This window comes from Aptenodytes patagonicus, chromosome 5 (assembly GCF_965638725.1).
Source record: "Aptenodytes patagonicus chromosome 5, bAptPat1.pri.cur, whole genome shotgun sequence".
Taxonomy (NCBI): domain Eukaryota; kingdom Metazoa; phylum Chordata; class Aves; order Sphenisciformes; family Spheniscidae; genus Aptenodytes; species Aptenodytes patagonicus.
Window position 1 is genome coordinate 67,761,100 of NC_134953.1, and position 17,916 is coordinate 67,779,015.

A 17,916-nucleotide genomic window follows, 5' to 3' on the forward strand; every position below is an offset into this window, starting at 1 on the left:
CGGGGCAGATCCGCCTCCTACGCCCGCTGAGGGAGAAGGGTGCTCAGCACACAGGACACCTCAGCAGGCCCTCTTTTACGAAGCCCGCCGTCGCCGGGCATACCCCCTTCGGCGGGGCGAGCGAGCGCGCTCTCACCCTGACGGCCTGCGCCCCCCCCGCGCATGCGCCACGGGAGGGCAGAGCTGGGCGCCGCGGGCCCGGTGCGCGTGCGCCAGCGGTGCCCCTCAGGGAGGCAGGGGGCGGGGGGGGAAGGTGCCGCCACTTCGGGGAGCGCTATGGCGTGCGCCGCTGCGGCGAAGGGCGGCGGGAGTTCCTTCTCCGACCGGCACGCCCGCCTCCTCCTGGCCCAGATCAACCGGTTGCGGGCCGGGCAGAGCTTCTGCGACGTGCGGCTGGAGGTGGGCCCGGAGGCGTTCGCCGTGCACCGCCTGGTGCTGGCGGCCAGCAGCCCCTACTTCGCGGCGCTCTTCGCGGGCGGCATGAAGGAGTCCGGCCGGGATGTGGTGCGGATCGCGGGCGTCGAGGCGGGCACTTTCCACACGCTCCTAGACTTCATCTACACAGGTAACGGCTGACGGGGGGCGGCGGGGACGGTTGCCCGACGGCCGGGCCGGGGTGGTGGTCGCCCAAGGGCCGCAGCCTCGAGCGGAGCCCCGCTGTCGTGTGCGTGCCCGCAGGGGTGGTGAGCATCGGGGAGCACAACGTTCAGGAGCTGATCGTCGCCGCCGACATGCTGCAGCTCACCGAGGTGGTGGAGCTCTGCTGCGAGTTCCTGAAGGGGCAGATCGACCCGCTGAACTGCATCGGCCTCTTCCAGTTCTCCGAGCAGATCGCCTGTCACGACTTGATGGAGTTCACCGAGAGCTACATCCACGCGCACTTCCTGGAGGTGCAGAGCGGGGAGGAGTTCCTGGCGCTGACTAAAGAGCAGCTGATTAAGATCTTGCGAAGTGAGGACCTGAGCATCGAGGACGAGTACCAGGTTTTCATAGCGGCAATGCAATGGATTTTGAAGGATGTGGGAAAAAGAAAGAAATACGTCGTAGAAGTACTGGAGCCTGTTCGATTCCCTCTGCTGCCAGCACAAAGGCTACTAAAATACATAGAAAGTAAGTGAAAGAAGAGAAGACACAATTTCAGATGTTTGGATTTGAGCAAACCATGGGTTGTTAAGAGTTACTGGATTTTTATGGCTTTTTTAAAATTAATAGCGCGATGACTGAAAAGATTTACTCTATCCAAACAAATTCTACTTTTTAACAAATGAGCACAGCTTACTTTAAAAACATGCTTTTGAAAAAGTCGTATAAAAGTAGGCAATCTTGATTTGCCTGCTGTTTTAGGAGACGCTAGTAACTTTTCTACAGCTGAATTACTTATTGTCTGTAATTTTTCACTACGTCTTTTTTCATCTGCTTTTTTCCTCAAGGTATTCCAGATTTCAGCCTTCGGGTGGCCCTGCAAACTCTGTTGAAAGAATATTGTGAAGTCTGTAAATCTCCCAAAGAGAACAAGGTCAGCAGTTTTCTGCAAGCTTCTAAAGGTCGTCCCCGGAGGAAAGCCAGGAAGTACCTTTATGCAGTAGGTTAGAATGTGGCTGTTTGAACCTTGTAAAACAAATGATGAAGTAGTATCTCATATTACAGTACCAAAAGGGGTACTGGATTTTTTTTTAATCAAAAGATATAAAAATAGCAAAATATTTAATCTGGCTGAGTTACCATGTTAGCTGCTTTCTCCTTAGAATTGCACAGAAGGGTAGCATTCACATTTCACGCCATTACAACATGGCATTCAAAGCCTAGATTTGCCTTCTAGAAATTATTTGCCTTGGGTGGAAAGCTACAAATCAGCAGAGGATTTGCCCATGGTTCACTGCTGGAATGGTATATGCAAATTCACTGCACTCCTTGTTCTCCTGAAAGTCTTCTCTGTCCAGAATACTTTGGTTCATGTGATGCAATACTTGAAATTGCAAGTTTTCAGCAAAGCTGGAGCTTTGTATTGGAAGGGAATGCTCTTATTTCACCCTGTGGGAAGTAACACCAAAGGATGTTGGCTGGTCTCTGCATTTTACTGAGAACATGAACAGTAATGTTTATAGTGTTGTGGTGAAGTAGTCAGCTCAGGTACAAGTTACGTGACCTTCAAGGTAACCATTCTTTGTGTGCTGGAGAAACAGTGCTTCTTGGAAAAGTCCAGTTCCTTCTAAAAGTGGCTAATGGCTGTAACTGTCATTTTTTTCTATGGTTTAGATTTAGGAGCATGGGGATGAGCAGGAATCTGTTACTCAGCCATGATCTTTCCACTTACTTTCCAGGTGGGTACACCCGACTGCAAGGGGGACGCTGGAGTGACAGTAGAGCCCTCAGCTGTGTGGAGCGATTTGACACCTTCAGCCACTACTGGACCACAGTGTCCTCTCTCCACCAGGCCCGGAGTGGGCTGGGTGTGGCTGTGGTGGGAGGAATGGTCTATGCCATTGGAGGTAACAGCTGAAATATGCTTTCTTTGTTACATGGATATTAGAGAACTTATGGATGGAGATTTTTAAAATTATTCTTCCTGTAAGTGGTTCTGAGGAACCCAACAGTAGATAATACAACTTCTAGATATAATAACAATTGGATTGGAGTTCCTTGGTTTTCTACCATCACTGCTCTGTGAATGCCTGTTTGGGCTCCTGTGTTGGCCATTTTTTACTAAGCTGCTCTCCCCTCATGGTATAGCAACTCACAGGTAAGCATATGGACATGTGCAGATATACTAAGAGATGCTGGATATACTGCAGACTTTGTGTACCACCACTAATAGCATTTCTTTTCTCACTCGTAGTCTAGCAGAAGCCCGTAGCATAAAAGGCAGTAGTACAGGACAGACCACTTGTGGTCTGCCTACCTGAAAAGGCTTGTTATATATGTTTGCACAAGGATGTGATGAGTAGCTCTACCAGCCCATCATTAAAGAATGCATACGTATACTGTTTTTGTCACCGCAGAACACATTCTTTGGTCTTGAAAACCCTGTCAGTTGTGCTGCGGAGTAAAAAGTGTGTAGCACTGTGGTTGTTCACCCCTCTGATGTTTTCAGTAGTGTTTCAGGGAACTGTTGATGAAAGCTGTTCCTAGTGATGATTCAGTTCTAGGTATAAATGAAGCTTTTGCTATTTTGGCCGTTTGGCTAGCTGAAAGAAAGATCTTGTATTCAAATGTTGTCTGTCCTGGAAGGAGTTGAAGAATGCTTCTGTATCTGCAGTGCAAAACACTGTGTTTCCCCTGTCTCGGTTCTTGCTCTTACTATACAGGTGAGAAGGACTCGATGATTTTTGACTGTACTGAATGTTATGATCCTGTTACTAAGCAGTGGACCACTGTCGCTTCCATGAACCATCCCCGTTGTGGACTGGGAGTATGCACATGCTATGGTGCTATCTATGCTTTGGGTAAGTTAATTTTAAAGGTATTAATTCACGGAACTTGTAAATTGATTTGATCTTAAATATTACATCTTGGTGTTGCAAATTTGCAAACTTAAGTTTTGAAAAACAGCTGTTTACATGAGCATTAGTATACCAGATCTTTGTGGATTAGTTATTGTTCAGTTATAACTTATTTCCATTGTGGATTACATGCTGGTTTCAGAATTAGTCTGTCCTGGAACAGTGCACTATATGTCTAAAAATGCAGCTAACACACAGCTTCATGCCATTAAATTCTTTCCTGTGTATGCTGTTATTTGCAGGAGGTTGGGTTGGAGCAGAGATCGGCAACACAATTGAAAGATTTGATCCTGAAGAAAATAGTTGGGATGTGGTGGGAAGCATGGCTGTGCCCCGTTACTGCTTTGGGTGTTGTGAAATGCAAGGTGAATATTGTTAAGTTTGTATCCATAAACAGTTCCAAGAGCCATTGGATTTTGAAGCTTTATGTTTCGGTCATGAATTTTTACCTTTGTCTTGTACTGTGCTGTCAGTTGCACAAGCTTGTGCCTCACTTATTTGTCCTTTTAGTACCATATTTTTAATTCTACAGAACTCAAAGATTATGAAGTTCTCTGTCTTCTGCCTTTTGACTCATGAAAACAGTTTTTACGTGGCTGCCAGTATGGTTATCCAGATAGTCTTTAATAGTTGATTGTCCTTCCTGATACTGCTTTCATTTACCTCCCATGTTTGGGTTTGTGTGTGTCTTTGTGACAATCTGAAGAGTTGCCACAGGTTATTTTAAGACAGACATGTCTAAAGACTTGATTTATAAATGTGCTTATTAAGCATTTGATCCAGGCCTGGTCAGCATTTGCAGCCCTCTGAATTCTCTCCCCACACTTGATTAATTATTGCTTTCATCAGAGCTTCTAGTGCTTGAGCCTCAAGTTACTCATTTGAAAGCTTTATCTATACTACTACTGGACAAATGGAGAACTTCTGTCTGGCATTCTTAAACCATCTTAATGTCAGGCTGAAATTTGTATTGTGACAAACATTATCTGTCTTTCAAACTTTTGTATTATGAAACCTAACAGAGAAAAAACTCTGTTTCTACAGGTTTGATTTATGTTGTTGGTGGTATCAGCAATGAAGGAGTAGAGCTACGTTCTGTTGAAGTCTACGACCCAATATCTAAGCGCTGGTCTGAGCTCGCTCCAATGGGCACCCGAAGAGCGTATCTTGGTGTAGCTGCTCTCAACGATTGTATCTATGCTGTGGGAGGCTGGAATGAATCTCAGGATGCACTTGCTACTGTAGAAAGATACTCCTTTGAAGAGGTGTGGTAGTGCCCCTTTCTTTCATAAATGTAGATTGCATCAATTTTGTGTAAGATGCTATAGAGGTAGCCTGCTTCTTTTCTTTAAAAAGAAAAAAATTGGGAATTCCATTTCCTTTTCACTACTGGCTGGTAATCTGAGTGAAACAAAGCTTCAGTGACCTCAGGGTCTTTCTGTCCTAACCAGTCTGTAGAATCTTGCTATCTGACTTAGTGTTTATGAAGATTGTATGCATGCTTTTGGGAAACTGAAAGCTAACCAATACTGGTGATGCATGAATATACTGTAGTTTGGTAAATACTTGTTAGGGTTAAGATGGGGGGATAGATTCCCCCTCTGTGATAGAATGGTCAATAATCTGACTAGAGAGAAAAAAACTCCCTGGAAAAAGTAAGAGTTGCCCTTTGTTGCAGAAGTTGAGGATCTTTCTTCTGCATCAAAATGTAGTGGTGTTTCAGCATGACCAGAAAAATCTCTTTGAACACTTAAACTTTTGAATAAGATAGGAAATTATTCCTGACTATTATTGCTCATGTTTATATGATGCCCTTTGAACAGTTGCTAGTGTTAAAAGCAGAACACAATCCAGTGTGCCATTCTGTTTCACATTTGGAATTTAATCAAATTTTCCTTATTTCCCACCTCAAACTCTGTACCATTCTCTGTTCTGGAGACAGACTGCATCTTGCAGTGACTGAAGAAAGGGAGGGTTGTTGTGTACAGACAGTATGTGATCTGTCCTTTAGTGACTAGCATGATTTGGACCACTTTTGAAAGTGTTGTCATTTCAGTCTTGATATCCTCTTGATACTGTACACATACCATGTTTGAGCCTGTGAAGTGTATGTGTAGTGTTCTTTGTATATGTTTCAGTCTTCAAGCTTTAAAAGTTACTTTTATCAGAATCAGGGCTTACCCTAAAACTACTTGTTGACTCTTTCACCTTCTCATTAGGAAAAGTGGGTTGAAGTTGCATCAATGAAGATACCAAGAGCTGGTGTTTGTGTTGTGGCTGTGAATGGATTTCTTTATGCCTCGGGAGGCCGAGCTCCCAGTCATGATTTTGCTGCTCCGGTAACCTCTGACTCTGTTGAAGTTTATAACCCTCATATGGACAGTTGGACTGAAATTGCCAACATGATCACCAGCCGCTGCGAAGGAGGTGTAGCTGTGCTGTAAAACTCACAGAAGAAAACTCATTCAAGGAATGAGTAAATCTGTCTCCTCAGATTTCCGGTTTCGTTGGCCAGAAACCTATTCTAACACAGGAGCTTCAGTAGAGACAGTGGAGAATTAGATCAGAGGGCTTGTCCTGAGCAAAAGGAAATATTAAAACTCTTGCCCTTCAGAGTAAATTGGCTTATCCAATGTCTGTCTCGGGAAGTATTGTTAAGAGTACGAATGCCTCTTATGACTGGATTAAGCTCACTGAAATAAATGGTGAATTTGTCCTGTAAAAATCTGAAGAAATCATTCCAGCACATTAGAGATATTAATCAGGTTGTTAACTCTCTAAGGTACACCAAAGCTAGCATCTTTAGCTGGCCTGACCATCTGGAAGGAGGCTACTATAGACAGCTAGGAGTTACCTGTAGATAAGAGCAGATGGGCTACTTGGTTAGCATTAGTTGTCCTTTTCTGGTGGAAAACAAGGAAGAGAAGGTAACAGATGGGGAAGACTTGGTACCTCTACTTACAACCTTGACGCATTTGAGCCTCTTTGCTGCTGCTGCTGGACATGATGGGCATTAAATATGAATTGGATATTTACTTTCTGGCCACCCCACTAACTTGGATGGTAAGTGGCTGAGAATTTCCTGTTCTTGAAGGTTATTCTCACAGTTCTAATAGTGTCATTGAGCTTCAGCACACGCTTTTCTTCTCAGTGGTATCAGTGATGACAGTAGAGCTCCTTTTTGTGTAAGCTCTGATGAATTTTAAATGGAAATGCTATTCCTTAGATTAGCTGTTCTGTTTAGGACTGCTCTTAGTATAAAAATACAGGGGAAGCCTTTTGCCCCCTTCCCCCCCCCCCCCCTTAGTTAAATGTGTTTTTACCCTGCGTGACACATGCTGAGACTTGGCATTGGAATACACGCTATTCTACAAGGTACACACGTTCATCCTTGCTACATCTTGTATCCTGCCTCTTCCAAATCTGAGCAGACAGAGCGTTTTGTGATAGAATTAGCTGCATTCAGCATTAAAGTGATGCTATTAGTGTGTTTTGTCTTAAGGGGTTTGTATTTAGCTTGGATACTCTTAGTAGAACAATACTACCCGGGGTTTAGAGTTATTTCTAGAATCATTTAATTAACGTACTTGAAGTTGCTTTTTGCACAATATGATTGCATTTTCTGCACAGCTGTGGATGATTTGGATGGAGTCTGAAGTAAGGCTGCTTGAACTTTGATAGACAGTGTTATTCTAGAACACAAAACCACAACTGGAATGTCACAAAACAGGAAGCCTGCACTGTGTAGACAAAGGAGCATTCATACTGCCTAGATCAATATCCCCTGTGTAAAATTAACAAATTAATACATGAATAAAAGCCTCCAAGGTGAGTGTCGCAGGTACCCTAAGAATCTAGGTCTTACATTCTAACATAGGGCTGGGAGATTGCCAGGCTAAAACATGTTAGGTGATGGAGCATTTGTTTCTCTGACCATTCTATAATCTTGTGTGTGCTTTTACTTCAAAAGGATTTCTTATGTGTGTGAACTAATGTCTATTCTTTTTTTTTTCCCAAGTTTAAGCTTGTTTTAAACAGTTTTTCATAATAAAATGCATTTTCAGAACTGACCGTGGAATGCTTTTGAATAGGTTGCTTTCCTATCATAATGAGTTGTATCGCTGCCACTTTCTTTTTTTTCTTGTTGTTTTTTTTGTTTTTTTACTGGAAACCCTATTTCCCAGTAGGACACTAGGAAAGATTGGTTATAAACATTGACTATTTGAAAGGTGCAAGTAACACTTCTATAGTAAAACACTCATGTATTTCTCTCAGTGTAAAATCACTCGGACTTCTTGTAAGTCTGGCTGCCTTGCCAGCTCTGTGCAGCCCTCTCTGGGATCAAAGGATAGGTAGTATTTCTTAGGCTTTCTTCTCTACATTTCAGGATCCCTCGTGAACCATTTAAGAAACATTACCTTAGCTGTATTTTATTAGTTTGGGAACTAGTTTACTTCTGATCCCTACCCATAAACTTCTGTTTAGTGGAGCTTGCAGGAGTCCGCTGTTATATGAAGTTACCTTCTCCAGTTTTTGTGGTTGATTCTATCACGTTTGAATCAAACTTTGAAGTCGGTTGATTATGGTCTCTGATACTCAGCACCTCTTTCCCTGAACCAAGCCAAAGGCAGTACTCTTCTCTGGACCCATCTTAAAAAACATCATGTCTAAGTAAGAAAGAATACAAGAACTGTTTTCATTTACAAACTCAATTTTACTTCCTTTATATTCAGAGAGCACTGAAATACATCATCGTTTCAGATGTATGATGCTGTTAACATGTAAAGGTTAACAGGTTACGAAAGTTAGAGGCTCATGTACATAGTTGCTGTTTCAGCAATATACAAGAAGATGGCTCTATCTTCAGGATAGGCAGGTTTCTTAAACACCTGTTCTTTGCAGAAGGAAAAAATTTTAAGTGACAGTACATGCTTTATTCTGTATAGCACAACAATGAAGAACAGTGCTTTAAGAGAACTATGAGGATTATCTAAATCAGTCCTAAGAATGTGTGTGGATGTCCCTTTTCAGCTTTCTTCTTGCATCTTACTGTACTTAAAGAACACTTAAGATAAAAAGCCTACAGTGAATATGCGCACATAACAATTTTGTAGGTTTCTTGAGGTAGCTGAAAAGAAAAATCTATGTGACTTACATTGTATCTTCTTCCCCTAAATGATGTGTTAGGAAGACTTAAGTACAAAGAGCATATGCTCCTGCAGTATTTTCAATAATTGGCCCATCACGGAGGGTTTGCAGGCTACAAGTCCATTTGTACCTGCCCTGGGTGCTCAAATAAAATGAGTTTTAAGGAGGGAGAAGACACAAACTACTTTCAATCCCATTATCTGATCCCCTAGTGCCAGCGATGGAGTCCTTGTGTCATATAATCGTTTGATAGTACTTTAATTTAGGAGTATGACAGGCCTTTATGGCTATGTTGCATGCAGCTTCCTTGGCTAGGCAGCCCTAAGTCCAAACAAAACCTAGGAACAGCTGGCCGAGGTATCTTTTTTTATTTAAGTAAGCCTGAGTAGGAAGCTAACCTTCTGTCTCTTATGGCACCTTGTCGAGGATGCAAAGCTTCCCCTTCTAGCTTTTCCCACTCCATTGCAGCAGCTGGATGACATGTTTTAGGTGAGTGCTGACCTTGGTTTTGCCACTGCAAACAAACCTTGCCTATCCATTCTTACCTGACTAGCACTTAATCACATCATAGCATTCTCAGCATCTTCTCAGTTGAAGTAAGACAGAGAAGAGTTTTATCTTTTTTTGCATTTCCACAACATAGGAATTGAACATGTATGTACTTTTACATAATTCTCTGCTGCTTCTTTAAACACTAAACTAGAAGAGCTGCTCTCACCTTGTTACTGTTTATGACTACACAGTTGTTCTCCCCACCACAGAACATTGTCATGCATTATAGTTAAACCAGATACTTTAATAATTCAGCATAGAGCAATTCATATCCATGTCATTTCAATCTCCATTTTAAATTCATATGACAGTAACATCTCATTCAAGAGTGATACTTTCTTCTACAGATAAGGACAGAGTCATGCCTGCCTTGGAAGTCAACGGTATTTACAATCCTTCCCTATTAAACTTGCTAAGTTGTTTACTTTGAGAATAAGCATCTTGATCACTGCCATCTTATGACTTAAAAGCACTAAGTCGTCTTTATTTCCCCTGGAACTCAATACACATACCTTATTGGCAGATAAATAGCTTTTTGCTATTGATGTACTATTTTGTGTTCTGCCATTTATTTCTGCTGTTACTTAGCGGCTCCTCTGAAACAGCCTTCAACGTTGCAGTAGCCAATAGTGATAATACCATCACCACTGTTCCCGCTACCCTCAGTACTTTAAACCACCTAGGGTAAGTAGGAAGAAGGGAAACGTCATAATGTAGTGCTATCCCTAAGGCCATTACTAGCATTATTGCACCATGAGTGGTATCTTTAAAAAGTAAGGCTTGCCAGGCAAGTACAGGAGGAACTGTACTGTTAGCCAGGTTCAGCCAGTCTGGCTTGGCCGGGCTGTTTTCTGGTAGAGCAAACCCCCACCTCATTCCTCCTAGGAAAGAGAGTGTTACGGCACCATATGTAATCTGAGCAAACGCCAGCTCTGGGTAGTAGGTCCCTTGGACGGCCATTGACAGCGGCACAAAAACAAATGGAATTAGCCCTGCAAGGCTTAAGTAAAGGGCTGGCTTTGGAGAATCCTTTAGTGATTTCATGCTTTGTTGCAATATGCCCGAGTCTTTCCTCTCAGATTCCTTGGGGGTTTTCTTCTTGAAGAAGGGGAGAGAGGTGTGAAAAGCCTGGAGCTTGGCTGCATATACTGACGCTGGGTTGAGGCTTGGAGATCTTGAGAGAAGACACACGTCTCTCTGCAGACGGAGGCCGAGAGAAGAGCAAGTTGTCTTATTCTTTCCATACAGTAGTAGTCTGGGACCAATTAACTTCTGGAGCTGCAATTATAAAACTTATTCTGAACACCTTACCGTGTAGGCTTACAGATCTACAGTTACCTAAACTACCTATGAAATACTGTACCAAGTACTTTTCCAAGGCAGGTCACGTGACAGCTGCCCTTCCTCGGTTTTCAGGTGCTTTTAATTTAACTCATTAAGCTAACTGACACAGCTTTCACAAGCTAGTTGATGAAGAGCAACTCTTCATAGTGAGTAAGCTTTGCTTACTTTTGCTTACTCACTCTCAGAGTGAGTAACTCTTTTACTCTTTAACTCACTCTCTTACTTCACACTCAAAGGTTTGTATGTCCACCTTCCATCCTTCCACCCACACATGCATTCTTCAGGCAGTTTTAAGTTAAGATGTATCAGTCCTTTTCAGAGTAGAATACAAAATTATGACGGAAGTAGGACGAGGTCACCCCAGAAACTAGCGACTATCCCCTCACCACTCTACCAAAGAGAGGAAAAAAGACCTTTAGACGGTAACATTTGTTTTATAAAAGAAGTATCTTAGCTTTGGCTAAAAGCTGCTGTAGAAACTAGGAATTCTCTCAGAAAAGCTGAGTGACAAACATGTGGCTACTCAAACTTGTAAGTCACCTTCCCCCCCCCCCCCCCCCCCCCCCAATGCTCCAGTCATACCTTTTGCTATTTTACTTTTAAAGAAATACAGACAGCAAAGACGGCTTCAGAAACTTACTTTGAAAGGTGTGTGGAAGCAGCATCGTTGTATGAGAGGAAACATATTTGCTTTATCAAGACCCTAAAACAGAAAAATTCAGAAGGTCTGAAACTGATGAATAGCTGAGTTTGTCTTATGTCCAAAGTTAAGTCACAGTCTAGACTTGTTTACAAGATGCAAGACTCTTACAGACGTGCATTTAAAGACAAACGTTTTACGTACTCAATCCTTATTTACCCACTACAGGATATTTTGTTTCAGGTAGCTCTACGAACTGAAGTTCTAAAGTTGTAATAATTGTTACAAGAACGATTTCCAGTTAAAGAACTGAGTGATGGTGAACAGGTGATGGCTTTCCCGTTTATGGATCGTCTCCTTTTGACGGGCTAAATGCCTGCGCGCAGCTGATAAAGGACCAACTCCTTACAGATGGAAAAAACGATCCCTAACCATTGAGAAGTGGAAAACTTCATCGCACCGCGAGCTGCAGGTAAGCTACCTGTATGGGGGACAAAGCTAACCGGGAAGGGTAAGCAGCTCGCCGGCGGACTTGACTCCCCAGTTCCCGGTCCTGCTGCTCCAGGGAAGGGGGGCGGCTCCGCGCGCCGAAAGCCCCGGCCCGGAGGGAAAGGGGAGAGGAGAAGCAATGTGTCCGGGAGAGATGCGGGTCCCACCGGGCCGAGGACGCTCACCCCGGGCTGGCACGGAGGACCCGCGCTGCCGACCGGGGAACGCGCGGGGCGCTGCAGCCGGCCGGGCGCGGCCTGAGCCCCGACCACGGCGGTACCGAGCGGCTCCTGCCCGCGGCCTCCCCGGCTGTCTCGGCCCCGAGCCTCCGCGCTGAGGCGGCTTCCGGTGCCCCGGGAAGCGCTCCAGCGGGGCCCGGCGCACAGCGGTGCAAGTCCGGGCGGGAACAGAGACGGCCCGTCTCGTTCCGCTGGCCGGGGAAGCGCCCAGGTGTGTGTGGCACCCGCCAGAGCCGGCGGTCCCGGTCCCTGACGTGCTTGAGAGGGGGGACAGCAGAGCCGAAAAGGCACGCGCCTTCCCCTGCCGCTGCGGCAGCCCCGCTCGCTCCCAGCCCGAGGGCTGCGGCCGGTTGCCGTGCTGGGCGGGGGGGCCGCTCCTGCTTTCTAGGCTTCGGGATCTCCGCAGCGGGCAAACCCCGCTCACGCGGAAAGGCGCGGCGGCCTGGCGGCCGACTACAAATCCCAGCCTGCCCCGCGGCGCCGCGCCCGGCCGATCGGCGCGGCGGGAGGGCGCGTGGCCTTCTGGGACGCGTAGTCTCCGGTGACACCCGACAGGTGACGAGGGCGGTACGTGCTGCCGCTCTGATTGGCGGGGCGGGGGGCGCGCGCGCGCCCCTCTCCTTGGCCGGGGCGGGGGTGGGGAGCGCTCCGCGTGGCCGTCGGGGGAGCCGAGTGGGCGTGACCCTTCCGCCTCCTCGGCCCCGCCCCGCGCGCTCGCAGGCCCCGCCCCCTCCGGCCCCCGGCCGGGCAGGGCCGGGCAGCCATTTTGGGCAGAGCTTTGTTATGGTTCTGGGGCCGCAGGAGGCAGCGAGAGGGGCCTGGCCGGTGAGTGCGGCTCCCACACCCCTCCTCCCGGCGCCCCGCCGCGCTTCCCCGCGCGGCGCCGTCGTCCGCCGCTCCGGGACCCGGCCCGCCGTCCCCCGCCGGCTCTGCGGCCTCGGAGCGGCCCGGAATCGGCCTCCCGCCAGGCCGGGACCCCGCTGGCGGTGGCGGCGGTAGCGGCGGGGGGCGGTGCGGCCGCCGGGGGGGCTCTCTCCGCCCTCGGCCCCGCCGCGCGCCTACCCCCGTCCCTCAGGCGCGGCGGGCCCGCGAGGAACCCGCTCCCGAAGGCGGTAGCGAGGGGCTCCCCGCGGGGCAGGGCCGCCGGGCCGGGCCGGGGGAGGGCGGTTGGGGCCGAGGCTCCTCGTTTATTGTTTCCTGCTTAGCCGGAAGATTCCCAGCGCTTGACAGTGCCTGCGCGCTGCCGCGGCCGTTCCGGCTCTCGCCCGGAGTTTAGCCTCGTCCTGTCATCAAGCGGGCCGGCCGGGTGCGGGGGAGGGGAGGAGGACGGGCCGGAACGCCGCGTTCCGCCGGGGCGGTGGGGTGAAGTCCCCAGGGGGCCGGGCCGGGCGCGGGGCGGACGGAGCGCCCGCGGCAGGGGCGACTCCTCTGCCGGCTGTTTTGATTGCGAGCTGGAAACGAAACTGGGTGAGCCGTGCTGGCTCGGGCCGTTTCCCTTCGCCTCTGTTCGATTTACGGCCGCTCTTTCCGGCAGCCCCCGGCGGGAGGGGGCGGTCGGCGCCGAGCAGTGACACGTGTGCTGCGGGCAGCCGAGCCCGAGCTTCCCCAGCCCGCTGCCAGCCTCTCTGGGCCGACCTGTGCGGGGGCGAGGGCAAACGGAGGCTGGGAAACTTGTCAGGTGCCAGTCGTTATCTGTTCACACAAAAACAGCGCCCGGCGTGAGCGTGGGGTGGCTTTTGCCGTCGTGAAAGTTACTTCTGTGTGTCCGGTGTGTTTTATGTCCTGTTGGCCTAAGGTCTTGCACGGTTTAACTCGAACGGCTGTAGCTGGACTTGGGCAGAACAGCTGTGTTCACACCTAGCATTTCAAAGATGCATTTAAGGCTTTGGATTGAAGTCAGTTTAGTAATGAGCCGTTTTGGAATGATTTTAGAGCGGTTAGTGGGTGTCTGCACAAGTTATGAGTTTTTAAACAGCTTTAGAGGAGCAGTCGCTATTTAAATCCTTGTAAGTAATGGTAGAATCGTTTAAGAGCATTGCTTAAAAATCTTTTTATATTAACATGTCCAGGTAAGTCAGCCTTCCTTTCCTGCCCCCAAGGACTGAGTGACACAAGTGTTAGTACTCTGAAACGTTGCAAGTGACTGAGCAAAGTATGGAAACAGCGAAGGGGGGGTATGGAGAGGAGAAAACAGCTGAGATAATTGAAGAGCCATCAAAGCTGAGTTTACTGTAGAGTTGACATTGCTTCTATAAAAATATTAGGTGGTTATGAAAAAAGCTTATGCAAATGTTACTTCATGAATGAATATGGCTGGTATTTCAGTGAAAGGTTCCCTGTGCTCATCCATTTGGAGACCGGTATTTCAAACTTCCAGTCTCTGACTCAGGAAGGAAACAGGTGTAGAGCAGTGGTAGGAAGAAATAAAATCACCAGGTTTAAGAAGAGCAGTTTTTCCTCTCGCATTCTTTCTGATCGTTTCTAGAGAAAAGTACCTTAAGAACTTGAAGTTTTGTATTTAGAATAGAAAAGCTTCAGGTGATAGTTCCCTCTTTTTTTCTTTTTTTTTTTTTTCCTTTTTTTACAGCTATTTATAGGGAAGTGCAGCCTCTGCATTTTATATTCATCTGGTTTGTAGTCTTAATCCTACATGACACAGAAGTTTCCATTGCAGATATCATACTAGGACTTAAAGCGAAAATATGCAGGGAACAGATGGCATTTAAAAAAAAAAAAAGTCCTGTTTTTCTGTGGATGTCTCAGAAATAAGAGGAGCAGAATGCAGATGTGATATATAACAAATCAAGTGGAAGTGCGCACTTTCTGAATTGTTAGGAAAAATACTTTACTTGGAGAACATTTTGCAGGGTATGGTCACCTTGTCTCGCAGATGTGACTGCTTTGTACGTGGTGTTACTGCCTCTTGAAATTTCTGTTTTAAATTAGGAAATTAAGTTACTACAAAAAAAAAAACTTCACTAGCGTTTTCATGAAACGTAAAAAAAAATATTTCAAGAGGGATACTTTTTTTTTTAATACAGAAAAATACTGTGGTTGGATCTGTGAATTTCTTCAGGAGTGTGGGGTGTCAGATAATGTAGTTCTTGTCATTACTAAGTGAACAAAAACTATTCACTCAAGAGTTAAAGTTGCTTTTTTTTAATTTAATTTCGGTGTTACAAGATGTTTGAAGTTAGTTATGTGGCTGCTGAATTGACTTAGTTGTGAAGTGTACTTCAGGGCATGCTTTATTCGTTTGTCTGTATGAACAGAGTGGAAAAGGGCTGGCTGTGTTCAGCAGAGCTAAAACATAAAGCACCTCTCCAGTAAAGTGCTGGCTGCTCTTGCATGGATACAGCTTTTTCTTACGGCTTTGTAAAAACACAACCATGGGATGACTGTCGCTATAACTTATACAGGGAAAGGTCATAGTTTCTGAATTTTGCAGTTGGCAAGGTAGTTTGTATACCAGAAAAATATATATATGTATTGTTTGGGATTTTTAAGTTTTACGTTAATTTATTTGTAGAGGCAGGACTGGTTTCGATTCTGTTCTGCTAACACAGCAATGTAAGTAGACATTTTACTGTCACTTACGTAGTGACCAGGATACCAACTAAATCGTATGTGGCTTTCATTTCAGTAATTGGAGTGCATGTTGTCTTTACTTGTCAGATTTGATGAAAAGCAGTGAAGTTGGCAGAAACATGGTCCTGCTTAGAATACTTCATGAATGCCAGGATGTTGTTTAACTTGTGTTCTGTAAGTTAATATGTTCCTTTGAAAATGTGCCAAACTTTAGTAAGTTACTGTATGGTCAGAAGATAAATTTACATTTTGGGGAGTGGATTTAGGTAGAGATTGATAGTGGTTAACTATCCACCGCCCCATACATGTATGCACAAACACTGTGCAGACCTAAAAATTCTAGGTTAGACGAGGCCATTAGCATGACAGTAAGTGGGAAGGGAAGCATATTGGTTAAATTAATCATGCATATTAGTGATCAGGCTGTATCACTCCAAACTGGAATTTCTTGATTAAAACGTGCTTAACTATTTCAGTTCCTGCCTTCTCTAGCTGGCCTTCAAAAGTGTCAGAAGAAGAATTTTAATACTTTATGCTTCTTAGACCTTTTTGTAATTAAACAGCAAAAAGACTTTGCAAAGTGTTGGTGTATACAGTTCCATAAAATGACTAATCTGAAATAGTTGCACTTCCAAGGTCTGGCTTAACAAAGATCATTTGAACCAGTGCATCCAAACATAACAGAAGTTTTCTGCAATAGGTGATCCTCAGAAATAAATATTTTGCAGTGTATGTCCTTGTGCCTCAGGGACTGTTGTACACTAGAGAGTTCTAGAACTTCAGTAGCTCCTGGTGAATTTACAGTCATTCTAGCAAAAATGTCAATGTATTTTTTTTTCTTTTTTTTTTTTTTTTTTTTTTGTTTCCCCTGGAATCTTGTGATTACTTCCAGTTCAGTGTTTTCATAGCCTTATCCTCCACCCTGGAAGGAGCATCACAGCTTCATGGTGTGATGGTGGTGGCTCTTAATAAGCAAAGGTATGTGTGTATATAATGTTGTCTAAGTGCATGTCCTTGGTTTTAGGAATCCCCTTTTTCCAATACAGGAAGAAATGAAGAATTTTAAATTAATTTCCCTTGGAGCAGTTTTATTTTCAGTGTCTTTTTTAGGTTCAGATAGATAGTAAGTGTTGGGGTGGATAGTGGTATGGCCAAGAATGACTGGCAGTGGGGATGGAGGTTCAGTGTTGCAGAGACTGCTTTCCTGCATATTTGTGTGACCCTCATAGCGTAGTTGCAACATACGGAGCATGTGGCAATGATTGTCACTCTCTTGGAATTTTGTCATCTTCAGTTTGTGATGAACAATTAACTTGTAAATAAAGGACTGAGTCTGCCATGGATGTATATGGTATTATTCTGGGCACAGAAATTATTGGTATTCACAAAGTTGCTGGTGAATTTGTATGGTAAAGAATACAACAGGTCTCCAGCCTTTCAGCAGAAAGGACTGTTTTGCCATTGTGTTCCAATGCATCATCCATCATCAAGGGATTAATCAGGATTGATGTGAGGTGGTCTGAAAAGACCTTTGATGCTAATCTTAAAAATCTCAGCAAGGGAACTCTCTCACCCTGAAAGTGTTGAATGTGTTACGATCTTGACTGTTAGTTTGAGAAAACTGAATTTCATCTATGAACTTTAACTAAAGTAGAGAAACAGGTTAATGATGACTTTAATGTCTTCAGGTTGGCTGGGCCTTATGGAATGTATCCTACAGTATTTAGGGAACTAAGAGCCTGTAGGGGGGTGGGAAAAGTTCCAGAATACTGAAAAGTGTTGAGGGGCGCTTCACAACACCTAGAAAAAGACAGGACTTGGATATGTTCAAGGGAAGAGTGTTCACATCAGGGAGTCTGTCCTGGGTCGCATACTGTTTGGTGTTTTCACTTTTCTATGTTGAAATAATATTCTTGCTGAACACACAGATGATATGATCTTGACAAATTCAAGAAATGGTCTGAAATCAATAGCATTGATTTCAGCCATTTTGGTGTAGATGGGTTCAAATTACTGTGTTTAGGAGTATTACCTTCTGCAGACAAGCAGCTGCTGGCTAGGCAGCAGTTCTGTGGGGGAGAGTATCTAGGGGTTGTAGTGGTTCCTAAATTGTTGTGAGTCAGCAGCATCACTGTTATGAAAATTCACTTGTCATACTGGAACATATAAAAGAGCATTGTAAATAAGGTAATGAAGCAGTTTTTCCATTCTGCTGAGGAGTGTTAGGTCTTCAGCTAAAAGTATCTTGTTCAGTTTGTGATACTATCATACTTTGGGAAAGTTATGGCTGGGTAACAAGATCTGTAAAAAAGATAACAAAGTCTGTAAAAGAGAGAACCCCTGAGTGAGGACTGGAGGGGGAAAAATTGATTCTTTAGCTCTAGAATGGTTTTATGCAACTTGTGTTCCATCAGAC

At 45.2% G+C, this 17,916-nt stretch overlaps 3 protein-coding genes across 6 annotated transcripts in view; 2 read left to right on the plus strand and 1 right to left on the minus strand.

Annotated features, from left to right (window-relative positions):
• Positions 1–250: 250 nt before the first annotated feature.
• On the plus strand, positions 251–7,570 carry IPP (intracisternal A particle-promoted polypeptide). Its single transcript, XM_076340303.1, has 8 exons — positions 251–565; positions 679–1,110; positions 1,431–1,586; positions 2,322–2,489; positions 3,306–3,443; positions 3,743–3,865; positions 4,545–4,765; positions 5,720–7,570. Exons 1-8 carry the CDS (start codon positions 277–279, stop codon positions 5,942–5,944), a joined length of 1,752 nt encoding a protein of 583 aa, XP_076196418.1. The 5' UTR covers positions 251–276; the 3' UTR covers positions 5,945–7,570.
• A 1,853-nt stretch (positions 7,571–9,423) lies between these two features.
• TMEM69 (transmembrane protein 69) lies at positions 9,424–11,976 on the minus strand. 3 transcript variants are annotated; one of them, XM_076340306.1, is made up of 3 exons: positions 11,859–11,976; positions 11,185–11,247; positions 9,424–10,478 (listed from the first exon to the last, which is right to left on the minus strand). In XM_076340306.1, the coding sequence occupies exons 2-3, from the start codon at positions 11,227–11,229 to the stop codon at positions 9,750–9,752; spliced, it is 774 nt and encodes a 257-aa protein (XP_076196421.1). In that variant the 5' UTR covers positions 11,230–11,247; positions 11,859–11,976; the 3' UTR covers positions 9,424–9,749. The 3 variants fall into 3 exon arrangements, with proteins under 3 accessions (XP_076196421.1, XP_076196422.1, XP_076196420.1); XM_076340307.1 differs by having other exon boundaries at positions 11,688–11,976; XM_076340305.1 differs by having other exon boundaries at positions 11,666–11,976.
• Positions 11,977–12,651: 675 nt separating this feature from the next.
• Positions 12,652–17,916, plus strand: part of GPBP1L1 (GC-rich promoter binding protein 1 like 1) — a 33,508-nt gene continuing 28,243 nt past the window's right edge. The window contains exon 1 of one of the 2 annotated variants that reach the window (XM_076340308.1): positions 12,652–12,737. The gene's annotated coding sequence lies outside the window, so the exon portion shown is untranslated. Of the gene's footprint in view, positions 12,738–16,456; positions 16,479–17,916 lie in introns of those variants that run through there. The other variant, XM_076340309.1, reaches the window with a different exon arrangement.

What these genes read in the sequence shown, in the direction of transcription:
- TMEM69 (XM_076340306.1), bottom strand. Translation starts at nt 11,229, where the DNA reads ATGTTTCCTCTCATACAACGATGCTGCTTCCACACACCTTTCAAA. An exon ending in GCTTCCACACACCTTTCAAA is followed by an intron (nt 10,479 to 11,184) that starts GTAAGTTTCTGA and finishes TTATAATTGCAG; the next exon opens with CTCCAGAAGTTAATTGGTCC.
- IPP (XM_076340303.1), top strand. Translation starts at nt 277, where the DNA reads ATGGCGTGCGCCGCTGCGGCGAAGGGCGGCGGGAGTTCCTTCTCCGAC. An exon ending in GCTACTAAAATACATAGAAA is followed by an intron (nt 1,111 to 1,430) that starts GTAAGTGAAAGA and finishes TTTTTCCTCAAG; the next exon opens with GTATTCCAGATTTCAGCCTT. An exon ending in GAAGTACCTTTATGCAGTAG is followed by an intron (nt 1,587 to 2,321) that starts GTTAGAATGTGG and finishes CTTACTTTCCAG; the next exon opens with GTGGGTACACCCGACTGCAA.